The 16,419-nt window shown below is 38.8% G+C and overlaps 2 protein-coding genes across 2 annotated transcripts in view; one reads left to right on the forward strand and one right to left on the reverse strand.

The window, feature by feature from the left end:
• PLEKHB2 (pleckstrin homology domain containing B2) overlaps positions 1-16,419 on the forward strand; it is a 469,993-nt gene that overhangs the window by 418,697 nt on the left and 34,877 nt on the right. The gene's annotated exons all lie outside the window — the stretch shown is intronic.
• Positions 350-15,132, reverse strand: FAM168B (family with sequence similarity 168 member B). The gene is made up of 6 exons (XM_062621762.1): positions 15,052-15,132; positions 11,217-11,300; positions 6,374-6,516; positions 5,095-5,272; positions 3,709-3,837; positions 350-2,346 (listed from the first exon to the last, which is right to left on the reverse strand). Exons 1-5 carry the CDS (start codon positions 15,119-15,121, stop codon positions 3,725-3,727), a joined length of 588 nt encoding a protein of 195 aa, XP_062477746.1. The 5' UTR covers positions 15,122-15,132; the 3' UTR covers positions 350-2,346; positions 3,709-3,724.

The following is a 16,419-nucleotide window of genomic DNA, read 5'->3' on the forward strand; positions in this document are numbered from 1 at the left end:
CTGCTCCCCAATATAGCACTGTTTCAGACCTCAGCCACGCTAAGACAAAATGTCACTCTCTACTAGCTAAAATGGACAAACGGCCTGTATTAATGTTTACTGTACTCTCTGGCACACCTGACTAGTCAAAGCTGCAAATCTACTTCACAAAGGGAAGTGTTAAACAGACTTGAATGAAGCAGTACAGATTCAATTAAGTTTGCCTGGTGTAATTTTCTGCTCCATATAAAAATATATGGAAATCCCTAAGCTGCAGTAAGTGCTCATGAGTAAGGTTTAAAGTACTTATTCCAACAACATAGTTACGTTCAAGGCATTAGAAATAAAGGGGGTTGTCCATTGACAGTGATTCATGCAAAATAAACCTAAACTTTATTAAACAACAACAACAACAACAAAAAAAAGGAAGTACAAAATATGGAGAGTGCTTACTATAAAATAAAATTACTGAAGGCTTTAAGCACCAACAGGTCATGAAGGTACATAAGCCTCCCGCAGGGCAGAGTACTGGAATGGCAGCATTAAATCAGCACTGATGCTACCCTGAAGTAGCTGCCAAATCTGTACAGGAGCAGAACACCCCAAAACAAAGTGTAACTACATATACAACTTTAAAAAACCTGACTTCTGAATGGAAGTTAACCTACGAGAACAACACAGCCTGACACACCTCTGTGTAAACGATTAAAAGGGAACAACATTTTATAACCATTTACTGCGTCATTTATTGCAGGCAGAATGTATCCAAAAAAAGAAAAATCGCATCTTTGTGGAATCGTAAAGTCAAGGCGGTTTAAGAAACCCTTGATTTTAAATGTGCAATATTCAATTTTAAAAATTTAATATCTCCCCCGCAGCAATCTTGGTATACAAATGGGTTCTAAGGCTAGCCCTTTATCCCACAGCACTTGCTTTGAGGTACTCTGAAAAATTGAAGTTGCAAGAAAGAATATCACAAATGACTCATTGCAATGAAATGCTAATCTGCAGTCAAGTCTTATTTCACGTGCTTCCAAAGTGCAATTTAGGAAGTAAAAAGGGAAAGCACTTAAGAAAACACATCAAAATGCTGTAACCAACAAGTAACTCCTACTTCCATTACAAATATTCTCAGGAAAAAATAAAAATAAAATAAAATAAAAAAGATAAAAGAACAACTATTTGAAACTTCTATGTTCTGGCAGCCCTACTACAGCATAGCCATAGTCCTTACTGCAAGTAGCTAACAAGGAAATTGTGTTAAAATGGTTTGTTCCCCTTTAACATACTCATCAGGCACACAAGCTTTCCTCAGAAAAACATGCAGCTGAACTCCTCTTGGTTGTAGAAAGCCCTAACATTTCTTAAGTCCCAGGAAAGCAAGCTGGATCAACTGCACATATATTTGCAACTGACTACAACATCCTTTAGGAAAAACAGCACGGATTTCCTGAACTGAGAACTAAAAGTGTTTTTCTATCAGTCTGTGTGGCAGTCTCACTTTGACACATCTCGCATCATATAAAAGATAGTACTGGATATATATCCCCCCAGGACATGCAATTCATTACGCAGGTGACATCAACCCCCTACTATTCCTAAGAACCAGTTTTGCCTCAAGGAAGTCTGCGTTATTTACTGGCACACACAGTGTTACCTTTGTCATTTCACTCTGATCCTTAAGAACATCTGTATAACACTGAATCCTTACAATGAAAATGAAAAGGTATGAAGTAAACTAATTGTGTGCAGGATTTCTACAGCTTGTCTGACTCATTTTCCAGTCACTCCAATTTAGTAGTTGAATTTGAAAAGAATACATCACTTAAATGAAAATATGTACCTTTTAAACTGGCAACTCCATCAACCTGAAAAAGGCTGATGCACTTATCTAATGCATATTATGGTATTCTATAAAGAAACTCATGATTCTGTCTCTTAAGACCCTGCATACATTACAACAGTGCATTAGTGATACAAGTTGTAAAATACTTTTCGGTTCCTTTGGATTTGCATATGATGGTTTTTGCATCAGTCACTGCAGGTAGATTGAGCAAGCTTCGTTTTTGTGTTTTAACATGCATTCAACTACATATGGATCAGAATAAATTTATACTCCCTTTTTATCTTTATAATTAGCTAAAAAATTGCAAGACAGTCCACAAAACAGGATTTGCTTTAAGACTAACTGCTGGAGTTCCAAGATGTAAGATATGCAGCACTGGAAAATCTTCAGTGATCAGGAATTAGTAGTGTTTAGCCAAGTGTTGAAAGCATTCAGAAGGAAAGTCCTGGTTGGAGGCATGAGGGCTTCAGCACCAACTTTTAAACCTCAATTTCTTGATTGCATATCTCCCATCTTCAAACCTACGTTAAGAGGGGGGAGGAGGGGAAAGCAGGAAACATTCTCAATTATGTGAAATACTATTTGGAGTGTGGAACAACATTCAAATATTGCATGCACTGTATTGATAATGCACACACAACAGATCGTAATAATGCTACCCTAGCACTTATCCAGTCAACTGAAACCTAAAAGTTTCTAGTTTAAGAATTCACTACACTGATTTTCTCCCATCATCTCTATTTCAGCTGTCATCTGTGCAGTCTTAAGTTGAGGTTGCAACATTAGAAACGTATTTTACACTAAGTTTAATTGTCAGCAGTCATGATTTTAGTCACAGCAAAACTCTCACTTTAATACTTGTATTATTTCATCCAAGAGTGTCATATTATACAAGTAAAACACTTCAGGTTTGGAATCCATAAGGAACATCACAGCAAAATAAGAAATGGCTGTCACATTCACTAGCTCAAAGGGAATACAGTCACCTGCAGTCCACAACTCTGGACTCCAAACTACTGAAACAGAAACCCAGAGTTAAAGTTAACTTTGACATAAGCTAAATGGACTCAGTGAAAATTGTAAGTTCATTCGGTCTGACAAGTCCTTGTTTCAAAGGAAACCATTCACAATTCATGCTAAAAAACACCTCAACATGAAACAACAAAAAAACCTAAAACCAAACCAGAAACAGAAGTGAGGATCTCCAAAGTATCAGACTTGGTCAGTTTGACACATTACACCCCCAAAATCTATCTGTTACAGAAGATTTCAAAATTAACTCCTTTTCATGAAGCCCTTTAGTGTGTTAATCCACACTAGAACATTTTTCCATGCCTGCAAGAAGTGTGAACTGATGCTTACCTGAAACAGAGTGAATATATAAAATTAACTCAAGGTTGTGCATTTGTTTTAGTAGTTTGTGAGAAAGTTTCAGCCTCAGAGCAAGGCAAAACACTTACCCTGCTTACGTATTTAGACTATCAAAAATAAGACTCCAAACCTACATGCATTGCTTCATGCAGGAATCACAGTACTTCTGAATTCAACAATTACCAATTCATTCAAAATACTGAATACATTTAGTCCCAGATTTATTTGAATACGGAAAACTTGAGGCTCATTCTTTCACATTCAACACTTAACCATGAAAATGATTCATGATTTCTGAAGATACAGACCACTGACGAAGTCCCAGTAGGCTTCTCTCCCTTGCAGGGAACAGCTGTTATATAAGCAGTACCTTTCTGTGTGTTCCTACTCAATTAGAATAGTGCACAAGTACCCCAGACTGCTTACCTTCTGAAAATATCTCCCTGAAAGAACCTGCAGTGCTGGCATTTATAGCAACGATTAACTGCTTTCAATCTAAATCAGTAACTTACACTGACTGCCAGATGATCACCACTGTGGGGGCACATAACTATAGGTTGGTGTTCCCGGAGCCCGGTACGTGGGCATAGTAACTGGATGAGGGGCTACTGGAGTTGGGGAATGAGTTGTCAACAAAGTACCTAGGATGAAGAGAACAGTTTTTTTCAGTAAGCATAAACTCTAGTACAAAGAAAAAAATAAAGCGGGAGGAAGAGTTAATTACAAAACAATTACAATTAATTGTCAAAACAATTACAGCTTGCTCATCTTCCAATGCAAAATTAACAGTATCCTTTTGCACTCCAGCCCCTATCGTCCTGCAAACATTTATGCAAGTGGATCATTCTGATGTTTAGTCCAATGCACACAAAGATATTCGTTACTCAAAAATAGCTCTAGCAGAAACCCTGCAACATAAGCATTATTCACTGCAAAATTTATCCCCACAGCAGGCTTTACATGCCAAAAAATATTTGATGGTAGAAGTAACGTGACTAATAAGTCAGAATAAATTTATTCTTGTTTGCACTATTACAGATAGGTTTTTACAGACTAAGGGGCTTCAGAAACAAACAGGCTGAGATAGCAGGATCTTGAAACAGCCTTACTCCATAGCACTTCACAGAAATAGTAACAAACTCCTGGGATAAGCTTGCCAGCGTACAAAACTCCAATGTTAGCTCTGTTTGTGACACACAGGTTGTCTAGTTTTGAGATCCCTCAAATTAAAGAATGTATTTCCTAGTGAGTGACCACCCACTGAGAAACAAAGCATGACACCCCCTCAGTAAATGCTTATAGATGAGCCTAGGATATTGGTTAAACACTTTATCTCAAAAAACACTACCACTAAAAGAGTGTGGCATTAGGAAGTAGGCATCCCTAACCACTGCAAATGACATGGAAGACCTGCACGGAGTGCAAACACAAAATATTATATCTCAACACACAAAGAATGTCAGCGGCATGAGGGATGGACTGAAAACACTGCTTCTTCCTCAGTCTTAAGAGGTGGCTGTTTTCAGTTAGGCACAGAGAAACATATTGAGAAGAGGATGTCAGACTCTTGACAGTGGTAAGATGAGAAGCAAAGGATGCAAGAGTAAGTGAAATTCCATAAAGACATAAAAATCTATTTTACTGTAATACTAATATCTGAAAAAAGATGTGGTATCTCCACCCTTAGAGATGATCTAAATACCACTGAACAAGTACACAACCTGATATAGCCAGACTCAATTTGAAGACCTGGACTAGACGACCTCCAGAAGTCCCTTCTAATCTAAATGATCTTACAATGCTGCCTAGTACACCTCTGGCATCACACTTAGGTAATGCAACCGTGTTCTGTCTTGAACTGAAACAGTCTGAATCAAGCAGACGTTAGGTTCACCTACCTGCTGACATTGCCATAGTAGTCCCAGCCACCATACCCATAGTCACACCATTTCCTCTTGGTGGTGGAATTGGAGCAGGATACATAGTTGCTGGCATACCATTAGGCTGCACAACCGTGGTGTGGTGAATTACGTGGGGTGGTGCTGCATACAAAGGCTGTGTGTAGTAAGTGCCTTGCTGTAGGAGAAAAAAAGAAAGTAAATTAAGTAATTACAATGGGGAAGATAAATGGTGTCTTCTTTCATAATCAAGCACTGGAACAGGCTGCCCAGGGCAGCAGTGGAACCACTGTCCCTGGAAGTGTTCAAAACCCATGTAGACGAGGCCCTTAGTGACATGGTTTAGTGGTTGACTTGGTAGTGCTGAGGGAACAGTTGGACTTGATGATCTCGAATGTCTTTTCCCACCTTGTTGATTCTGATTGTGTCATAAAAGCATTATCCTAAAGATGCAATGTATTTACACAGCAGAAACCAAAACACTCATTTCAACTACTCTGTTTCACTGGCAAACTTTTAAAACATTTAGCCCCTTTAAGGCATTTAGGATAACATTCAAAGCAGGGACCTTCACAAAACTCCAATGCTGACTGTACCATCAACAACATGGACTCATTCGTCTTTCTCTTCGCTTCCTACCTTTTCATATCCATGACTGAACTTCTCTCATTTTCACAACTTTTTATTCAGCTGCTTTTAGTTAAAGAACCAAAACGTTTTAGACAAATCCAAGCACACTGAAGAGACTGGATAAACCTTGTAAGTGCTTATTAATTCCCTTCAGCTACTGTGTACATGCCAGGCAAGATTCCTCTATGCAAAAAGAGGGCCAGCTTCTCCAAAATATCAAGCTCACTTAAATATCTTCATTCTACCCTACTAGTTTTCAACAGTGTGCCTAGGATGAGACTTCTTAACTCCCTGATTCACAACAGAGGCTTCCTAAAATAACCACATCAATGCATGCTTATGACAGTTTTTGACAAAACAAAATCAGAATGTGGTAGTTCGAGCATCCAGCACATATTTTAAAGCTACTGAATCTAGCGTAATTTCACAGGCTGAACACATGATCAGTAAGTGCAGAGCAACTGTCATACAAGAGTGTAATAGTGCATACAGTAAGAATTCTTAGTTGTGATTTACAGAGTATGTGTAAGTAGTTAAAGCTTTTACCACACTTGAAGAAATAAATGTGATGTAAAATTTAGATTTCAAGCAGATATTAATGTAATAAACAAAATACCATCCAGACAGGTTTTTGGTTTTGTTCATTTACCTGTGCATATGGATTCTGCTGTGGGTAGGCACTTCGAACTGGGTACACAGCAGTCTGATAGGGATTCGGTGATGATGAATATGGTGGCACTGCTCCACTAGTGGGTGAACAAGATACTTTATATGGGGTTCCTGGTGTATAACCTGAAACAAAGATAGATCTGCATTAAAAACATGAAAACTAAGTGACAGTACACTTCTTTCTAAAGTCAGGGATAACTGTCTTAATTTCCAAATGCCTTAATCTTCACATGAGTACTTAGTACGCTAGTCTCAATATCCGAGTGCTAATTCTATTATTTACGTAACACACTTGACTGCGTCAATTAAGTTATTGACAGTTAACTGCACTTTGGCACTATTTGTTTTTCAGATCTCTGGATTTGGATTTTTGTAGCAGTATCATTAAATATTTATATTTGGCATAGTAAGTGGCATTCCTACATAGAAGGATTTGGCACAGCTTAGTACCAGCCCAGTTCTCAATGCTGTTCTGGCAAACACAACAATGTCAGAAAATGTTCTGGCAAAACACAGCAACGGTCAACTAACCTGCAGTTACCTTCTGTAGAAGATACAGCACAAAACAATTTCAAGTGTTACAAATCATCTAAAAAGCTCAAGATTAATTTCAACAGACACAATCTACTTTAACTCACATTTATTTATTCATTCGTATTTGGTTTCTGGCTAAAATAAATATGAGCAGTCACACCTTTAAAATATGAGCACCGCAGAGCTCAAAACAACTGCAAATTAGACTCTGAAGGTATTTAAGTCTCTTTAAATCTTCTTTTTATTACTTATGTACACATACCCTTAATCATCACTTGGGAATTACTTCACACATTACAGTAATACTTCAGAAACCATCAGAAAGAATTTTGCATTCCTATTACAAGGCCCCCAGAATCAGTCTACTGTCTGAGAGCTGGGAACTGTTCCGATTTTTTACAAGGATAAATAAATAGCAACTGCTGGCTCACCCTGCCTAAAGACACCTCTTCCCTCATTTCTCCAGCCTTCATCAGGCAGTCCCAGGATAAGAGAACAAGGGCTTGACAAGGCATGAAGGAGATCTACTAGAAGCACCACTGCTGCTGCACACTACACTCCCGAGATTATACGATGGCTTAAAGTCAAGAGTGGCAATACAAATTCCTTTGCAAGCAGCATCCACCAGTAATTACATTTACAGTACTTAATAACAGGGATGACCTATTCTGGGGAAAGCATCAAGGCCCTAGCCTCTGCTCTGCTGAAAAGATCTTGGGTCTCAAGCAGGTGTGTCACTCTAGGAGACAACATCCACAGGTATGATTTCTATTTAGCTGGAATCGTACAAACTAGCACTAGGGCAACACAAGGAACTAAAAATACTTGGTAATTATAGAAAAAAAAATGAGACTGTCAGAATTGAGAAAAGGTTGACTTCAAAAACTGTCTAGAATGTGCTGACTTCAATACGGAGAACAGATCTGAAGCCATAGAGCAGAAAGAACACTGGCATTTGTGTTGTGAAAGATCAGTCTGTGCAGACAGCATGATGAGAGATGACCTTCATGCTTTTTGCAGAAGTCTGAGATTCTTTCCAATTTCATTCCACCCTTCACACACAAAATGGTTACATTCACAAAGAAATAAGTTTACTGTGGGGTTTGTTTTTTTTTAATGGAATCTATCACCTTTGAGACAATAAAGAAAGCTACCACAGCACTTACTCTGAACTCTCACTTTTACAGATCCTAAGTACTTCATAAACAGAGCATGCTGAGGAAGTAACTTCTATTTCTAGTATGGAGCGCTATTAGTGTTGAAAAACTCAGCTACAAAATGCTGAACACAAAGCATCACAACAGCACTACAATTATGTCCTCATTTAAGCCCCCTCTCATCCTAAAAATTATACAGTTGCATAAGCAATTAACCTTTCATTCTTACAAAGCGGCAGAATAGTTCTTATACAGATGTGCCTTCCCATTTAAGTTTTGTCTCCCTTATAAGGCACAAAGACCTTAAAAGTAAACCATATGGTTATTCAAAACCACAGAAATTTAAGGAAGATACCTGTAAAAAGGTGCCCTTTCTGAACAGCAGTATCGCAGCACATTCAAGTACTCCTTCATGATGTGGATTTACAATGTACTTGAAGTTGTTACCTGCCTGAATTAGAAGATCTGGACATTTCAAACTTTAGTTCATAGCTTAAAGAGTAGCTAACAATTAAAGTTATTGTTAGGTCTGAAATAAAAGCTTATTTTCTATTCAATAGCAATAGGCTCTCATAGTACTACCTTTAAAAAAAATAAAGATATTTGAAGATAGTGTATGACTTCTCTACACCTTTAGTCCTTTTTCACACAAACGTAAAGATTTCTTACCTTGCTGTGTAGCATGAGACATATTCCAAGATTAATCAACGCAAACTAATCTTAACTGAGTCTAACAAGCCAAAGAATCCTTCCCAGAAACCATAACCTTCTACTATAACACAACTGACACAGAGGAAAACCCCAATTAACTGGACAAAACCAAGCTGGTGATAAAAGCCCATGTGCAGTTTTGATTCCCATGCTAAGAGTTACACCCTTGATAGGAACTACTCTTCCTTGAGCATCGCTCTCAAGAAAGTTCTGAAGCAACCCACTGCAAATGCAAGCTGATACCCCCAGATATGGTACTTACACAGAGGCAGTACCCTAGACAAAGGATTTACTTTAACTATTGGAACTTAAAATATCCATTCATTTCCTTCCCTTAAATTCAAGAACAAAGACAAGCCCAAATCAGTCCTGCACTCGCTATGCCTCTCATTAGTGAAGGGTGTACCAAAAAGAATACTTCAGAGTTCCAAGGAAAGCCACACAGCTACACCCTTTTAACAGGTTCTTGCAGGCAAGCATTTTAAACGACTTACTCTCTCTTGCCTTAGTATTTGCTGCCATACCCTTTGACAAGTCTGCTGGTAGTTTGTGTAATGCCATATGGTACAAATACAGAAAACCAATATGGAAAGCAGGCTTTCACAACATAAGCTTCATGGTTTCAAGCAGCATCCTTTCCTAACCACGTAAGTTACACATGGACAGTCAGGAACAAACTTTGTTATGTGCAATGTGTACCTCTGAAAAACTGGCATAATACACCTAAGGGAAAGAGCTCCTGCAGATGGCCAAGATCTATACTAAGAAAGCAATGTAAGGAATTCCTTAGTACGTAAACTAACTGTAAGGAAAATACTGTTCTACCAGATGCATGTTCATGGTTGAAGTGAAAATTAAATGCTGCCAGTTTCTCTTTTGTTTCAAACATCAGCACATCAAAATTTTCTTCCAATAGCAAAAGCAGAATTAAACAAAAACTTCAGTGAGTGCAATCACAGAATCAACCAGGGTAGAAAAGACCTTCAAGATCAAGTCCAACTGCTACCCTAGCACTGTCAAGTCCACCACTAAACCATGTCACTAAGGGCCTTGTCTACACAGTTAGGAAGTTATCTTCCACACCATCAAAGAACCTCCTGGATTGTTTCTTTGCTGTGCTGCACTTCCAGCAGGTATCTAGTAGGCTGAAGTCCTCCATAAGAGAACAAGGGCAAGTGATCATGAAACTTCTCCCAGTTGTTTGAAAAACACTTTATCTGTAGCTTAATCTTGGCTCAGTGGTCTATAACAGACTCCTACCAGGATATCTGCTTGGTTGGCCTTCCCCCTGATGTTCACCCACAAACATTCAACCTTCTCGCTCCCAACACTGACTTCAAGGCAGGTGATGCCCTCCCTGACAATATAACACAACCCCATCACCTCTCTTTCCCTGCCTGTCCCTCCTGGAGAGCCTGTAGTCATCCATTGCAGCACTCCAATCACGTGAATTGTGCCACCACATTTCTGTGGTGACAACTATGTCGTAACTTCCCTGCTATATACCGGCTTCCAGCTCCTCCTGTTTGTGGGCACTGATGCATTTAAGCTGCCCTGAGGACCTGGCCTTACACAGCAGCATGCTATCCCCTGGCTCATTTCTAGCGAGCCTGGTGTTATCCCCTTCCCCTTCAAACCTAGTTTGAAGCCCTCTCTCTGATCCCTGCTAGCTTCTGGGCTAGGATCCTTTTTTCCACCTGGGGATAGTCACACCCCACTGGCCACCAGCAGGCTTGGTGCAGACCCAAAATTCTGATGTTGACACCAGTCCTGGAGCCAGGAATTAACTTACATGATTTTTCCGATGCTTCCACTGTCATTGTTTGTTTTCTCTTGTGCCTCTTTTTCCATCTCTCCTTCCCTAGGCTCTTGACATTGCTTTTCTCTCAACTCAAAAACATGAAAGTGCAGTTCCTTAAATCCTCCCCCAGTATCCACTATGGACAAAACCGTTTTATCCAGCAACCAGGCTTTCCAGACAATTGGTTCGTGTAAGACAATTTCAAGGGCAGAAAGAAGACGGCAAGCTGAACTTGGAAAGGTACGATTTAAGAATAGGGTGAGAGAACAATTGTGAAGACAATAACAGAAGGAAAAAAGGGGATCTGGAAACAACCAGCAGAACACAGAGCAAGCAGAATGACAAAGGAAGCAGTGAATGGAAACACAATTGTCAAGTGTCAGCCTGAAATACAGAAACAGCTAAAACCTCAGCTTTTCCCTTCTCTGAAGGTGAAAGCAGTATGACTTAAGACAAGATTATACTCAATTTATCAGATGATTCTTTATGAGTCATATTCAAAGGAATGTAAAACTTATCATACAGTGTGTTATTGTTAAATCCCTATAGCTCTTCCTCATTCTTGGTTCTAACAACTTCTAAACTTCATGTTACTGCTTTGACATACCTATTACACATACCTGTTTGGAAGGTAGGATTTGCTCCAGGATACATATTAGGGGAATAGGCAGGCGCAGCCGCTGCATACCCCATGGGGAAGCCAGCTAGAAGAAAGAATACATCGAAGTTATTTTCTAGGCTGACTGCACAGTCTAACCAGACTTTACTCTCGAAGATTCTTGCTTTACATCTTTTAACTGAGATAAGCTAACAGATGGCTTTCAGTCTCACCTCCTCAACTGAAACACTGGGCTCCTCCCAAGCCACCTGAAGTGGAATGCCAGATGAAGTGAATATAGCTAAGGAGTCACAAATTCCACTCCCTCTACATTTCTGTTTCACTAAATCTCAAACTTAAACAAGTAAATCTTAAAATCTTGTGTAACTATCCAAATGTTCTCCCCTCAAGCTTTAAGACCTAACATACATGAAATATTTGTGTGAACAGACTTATTCACAGAAATAAATCCCTAAAGGTCAGAGCGAATCTGACTCTCTAGATCAGAGATAGAGAGTCCAAAGCAACCATGAGTAGTCCAAAACACTTGCTGTATTTCATAGATTTGTCATTACACCCAGGTACCAAACAAGGTATTGGCAAAATGACAGGTGAACACTTCTACATCAGAATACAATGACAACTGCGGCCTCCAACATAAGGCAAAAACCAGCATTAGCAAAAACCACAGTTACTTCGAAGATACAAACTTTATTCAGACTGCAGAAAGCGACACTTCTGAATTAATCATAGCTATTAATCTTCCCAGTAACTTCTTTACATTATTCCAAATTATAAAACCGGATAATGTCTGTATTTAGAAAGACAGAGTTACTACTACATTTTGTTATCAACATTGTTACCAACAAACGATTTCAACTTCCCCAAATAAAAGGCAATTAGTAATTGCACATTTACTACAGGCTTAAAGCTGCTGGTTTTAAACTGCTATTCAAATTTGCAGGGCTTTTATTTCATTATAAATAGAAGAGTCCTCAGCAATTACTCCTAATGATAAAAATGCTTAACTCAGGACTACACATGCTAACCTAGTTTTTTAAAGCACTCTAAACATATGCAGTGACATGCACTTGGCACTACTAGGCCAACATGCTGACTAGGTGGTCAGCATGTTTATGACTAAGAAAAGCATTAAGCTTCCAAATCAAAGGTAAAAATAACATATCCAATTCGTAACAACTTTTCAGAGTTTGAACAGCTCTTAAGTTTTCAAATTGACAAGCTGCTAGTAAACAGCTTTATACGTTACTCAGACTGACTACACATCTAGAACTTGATACATGTTTTCAGTCCTCTATTCTTTCTTCACAGGCTCAGCTCCACCACAGAGCTGCTCAAGGAACAAGTCCTTTGTGAAAAACAGAACTATGACAAGCAGCAGCTTTAACTTCTCAGAACTTGCACCCATATAGATAACATTTTGATATCAATTCCTTGCTACTGTAAACCCACCCAACAGCCTCAAATAGGTGCAGTATAATATAAACAGCTATTAAATATGCAACAGCTTTAGAAACACACTGCCTTTAAATAATACATTCCACCCAGTGATATGTTCATTACTTTCTATTACCACGCAAGTTGTGTAAATTTGACGATTCTGAACAGAGAATCCGTAGCTTTTTAACTAGGAGAAGCAAAGAAAGGAGACTCGGTCACGCAACATGTTTGTTTTGGTTTTTCTTCCAATCTTAAAATGCAGGTCTACTTTTTATTTTAGAGAATAGGTTATCCGACAATCTTTAAGCCTGACCCAGGCAGCTCAGCCAACTATCTGTCATCAGAGAGCTGGAGCACCTCTCCTATAAACACAGGCTGAGAGAGCTGGGCTTATTCAGTCTGAAGAAAACGTCCAGGAGACCTCAGAGCAGCTTCCAGTGCTAAGGGGGCCAACAAGAAATCCCAAGAAGAGCTTTTGACAAGGGCCTTTAGTGACAGGACAAGGGGAAATGGCTTTAAACTGACAGAGGGGAGATTCAGATTATACATCAGGCAGAAGTTCTTCCCTGTGAGGGTGCTGAGGTGCTGGCACAGGGTGCCCAGAGAAGCTGTGGCTGCCCTATCCCTGGCAGTGTTCAGGGCCAGGTTGAACGGGGCTTGGAGCAACCTGCTCTAGTGGAAGGTGTCCCTGCCCGTGGCAGGGGGTTGGAACTGGATGAGCTTTAAGGTCCCTTCCAACCCAAACCATTCCATGATTCTATGACTAAGCTGACTTTAAAGGTCACATCTGTGTAAACTGACTGATGAAAGGAAGAATTTCAAGTGATCAACTTGTAGTACAACATTTAAGGCACCTGTACAACAATTCTGCTTCAATTACGTGTATTTTACTTATGCTAATTTACAACCAAGTGAAGACTGGCAAATATACAGTACTTTAATAATTCAGCACATAGAATGTACATGACAATTTAACTTCTTAAGTAAATTAAGGCTCCATTTAGTTTAGGGCTTCAATGCAATGTGTAAATGATATTAAGTACAAACAAAACCCTGGCTAATATAAATGTGTTTAGAAGAGATAATAAAAATAGTTTTATTTTAATAATTCATAGTAATTTCTTATAAAGCAAAAGAAAACCCTGAAAAGCAATTATGACTATAGACATAACTGTACTGTAACTGGTATTAATTACTAAAACACTGCTGCTTGTCTATTATAAAGTTACTGTAGTCCATATAACTAAGACAGTTACAGAGAATAAAACCATCCTGTCGGTCTTATTGTTACACAGCATCAGCTTTACAATTTTTCTGCACCATGTCAGCCACCCATGAGTCTTAAAAGCATTGCAACACAGTTTGTTTTCCCCTTATAAATGCTGTAGAAATCAAGGAAAAGTACACTCATCTGAGAAAAAAAAAAATTAAAATATCTGAAAAGCAAAAGTGGAAGTTAAAAGGTTTGAGACAATCAAGTAAACAGTATTTATGCACCAGTATTTTGAAGCAGGAAGAAAAGTGGAACAGGAAAATAGGAATTCCAGGACCTAAGCTGAAAACCAAATTTAAAACCTGTAAATACCAGTAGGAAAATATAGTATAGCTATGAGGAATATAAAAAGAAACTGTGCAGAGTGAATTCTAGCTCCCAACAAAGACACCAACTAAATCACAAAACAGCCTCCCTGTAAAAGCTACAGAAGGTTATTTGGTTATGATACAAAATCCCAGCCAAAAGACCCTCCAGCCTCTCCCAGGATGGAGTAATTCTCCTACCCCACAGACATCAGGGGACAAAAAAAAGACTGCATTCAAGACATACCGCTTGAAACACCTCACAGAGGTGCACAGCCCTTCTCTTCAGCCTTCCTGGAAAGTAACGAACTTCTGAACTATGGGGACATCAGAAGTGAAGCCTGCTCACACACATATTAGGAAGTGAGCAAAAAAAAGCTTGATAAGAAACTTGAATCCAAGTAAGAAGCAAAGAAAGCAAGAAATACTTAATTTCTGTTTTTAAAATGTTTTTGGGCCATTTTCTTGATCCCACCTTTTATGCTATGCTGTGGGCAGTCATAAAACAGATAGCATGAACAAGAATTAGAGGATAGAAAGGTTAACAGCACCAGCCAACCAGCAGCAAAAATAGACTGACTCCTCTTCTTGCAGGGCGTAATTATTAGAGCTCCCAAAATAAGCTGCTTTGGAAGAGATACTGAAGTTAGAAATATAAGAAAACAAGTAGCATCACTCTTGAAATGTCACTTTTTGAATTTTAACATCTCCCCCACCCCAAAACTGATTACCATACATGAAATCATTCATAAATGAGTATTCTTCTTGATTACAAAGATCAGCGTAACTGAAGCTCATTAAAAAACAAAGTTACTTACCTGGATAACCAATTCCTTTGGCATTTGCATAGGGAACCCCAGAAGATCCAGGGCTATACACAGGATTCATGATTTCAGTAACTGAATCGGGGGGGGGGGGGGGGGGGAAAGAAAGAAGAGTTTATTTAAATATAGAGAAAATCTGAAATCTCAGCAAATAAAATGGAACTGAAAACAGGGAAAAGCATATTAGAAGAAAAATTAAGAGGAAAAAGCAATTCCACTACTCATCAACATTAAAACTGTAACTACAAGAAAGGGAGAGTCACTGGAGAAATAAGCTTCAAAGCACCACAACCCTCAATATGCTAGAGAATGTCTCAGGAATGAAACATACCCTGTTGCAGAGCATGCTTCCAAAGTATTCTCATCCCTAAGTGTTTCCCATGGTGCGCAAATCCATAATCCACTCCAGGAGTTCCTATGTACTGGACTTCTCTCCCATGTCATCTATCAATCACTCATCTACCTACTATCCATCAGTCTTGAATGATCTTCTTCCCATTTCTTTCTTGAAGCGTCTAGCCAAGAGATGCAAATACTTACTGGCATTTCAAGCCTGGAATTCTAGTCCTTTACCAGCACTACATAAATCAACCATCCACAGCCCAAGTATTACAGAAGAAAGAGGCAGGAGATGTTCTGTTATTAGCCAACTAGCTCACAGCTACGTGGGTTTTTTTTTAATTGCTGCTAAATTCTACAGAGCCTATGACAAGCTGACAGTTGCATCCAGTCATTTCTGAATTACACATTCACACACCAAGAAGCATCACTGGCAGGAATAAAATCAAACCTTTGGTTTTAAAAAGGATCTGGTATGTGAATGCCAAGGATAATAAAATGGCATTGAAGATGCTTCTCTGTGTACTTCTAGGGATACATATCACTGAACCACAGCTCATAAGGAAGCCTGCCATGTGCCTCTTAAGTACTGTTCACAACTACTTTTCTAATATTTTCGATTAAAAAAAAAACCTGTATTTTAACCCAAAGATCTTTAATAATCTCGTTTTCTACATATATTGACAGATTTACTACTTCTCTTCCTGCAAGGGCCCATTTTTCACTACAAATAGCCTCTGACAGCACAACAGCAGGGCACACTATGAAACCACACTTTCTTATTAACTGTTAATACCTGATACTTGAGTCACTGCCTCTTCTACATATCTCAAAATGCTTTGTTGCTTAGATGAACAGTGTGTTAAACAATTTAACACAGTTTAAGTGTTTTGTAGATAAAGTTTATGAAGCAAAAAAGAGTAATAATTAAGCACGCACTACTTTAGTTACAGAAACATTATGGTAGGAATCTAAGTTTCTCAGTATAGCTGCACTGATAAACCTGTGTTAAATGACTGTATA

Source organism: Pezoporus occidentalis, unplaced genomic scaffold, assembly GCF_034315485.1.
Source record: "Pezoporus occidentalis ecotype Australia unplaced genomic scaffold, CSIRO_AGI_Poc_V1 ctg233, whole genome shotgun sequence".
Lineage (NCBI taxonomy): Eukaryota > Metazoa > Chordata > Aves > Psittaciformes > Psittacidae > Pezoporus > Pezoporus occidentalis.

Bases quoted from the DNA above. Each gene is read 5' to 3' on its own strand.
- FAM168B (XM_062621762.1), bottom strand. From the start codon at position 15,121: ATGAATCCTGTGTATAGCCCTGGATCTTCTGGGGTTCCCTATGCAAAT. The intron at 5,273-6,373 runs GTAAATGAACAA...TTTCTCCTACAG, and splicing joins AGCAGAATCCATATGCACAG to CAAGGCACTTACTACACACA. The intron at 3,838-5,094 runs GTAGGTGAACCT...TCTTCATCCTAG, and splicing joins TACTATGGCAATGTCAGCAG to GTACTTTGTTGACAACTCAT.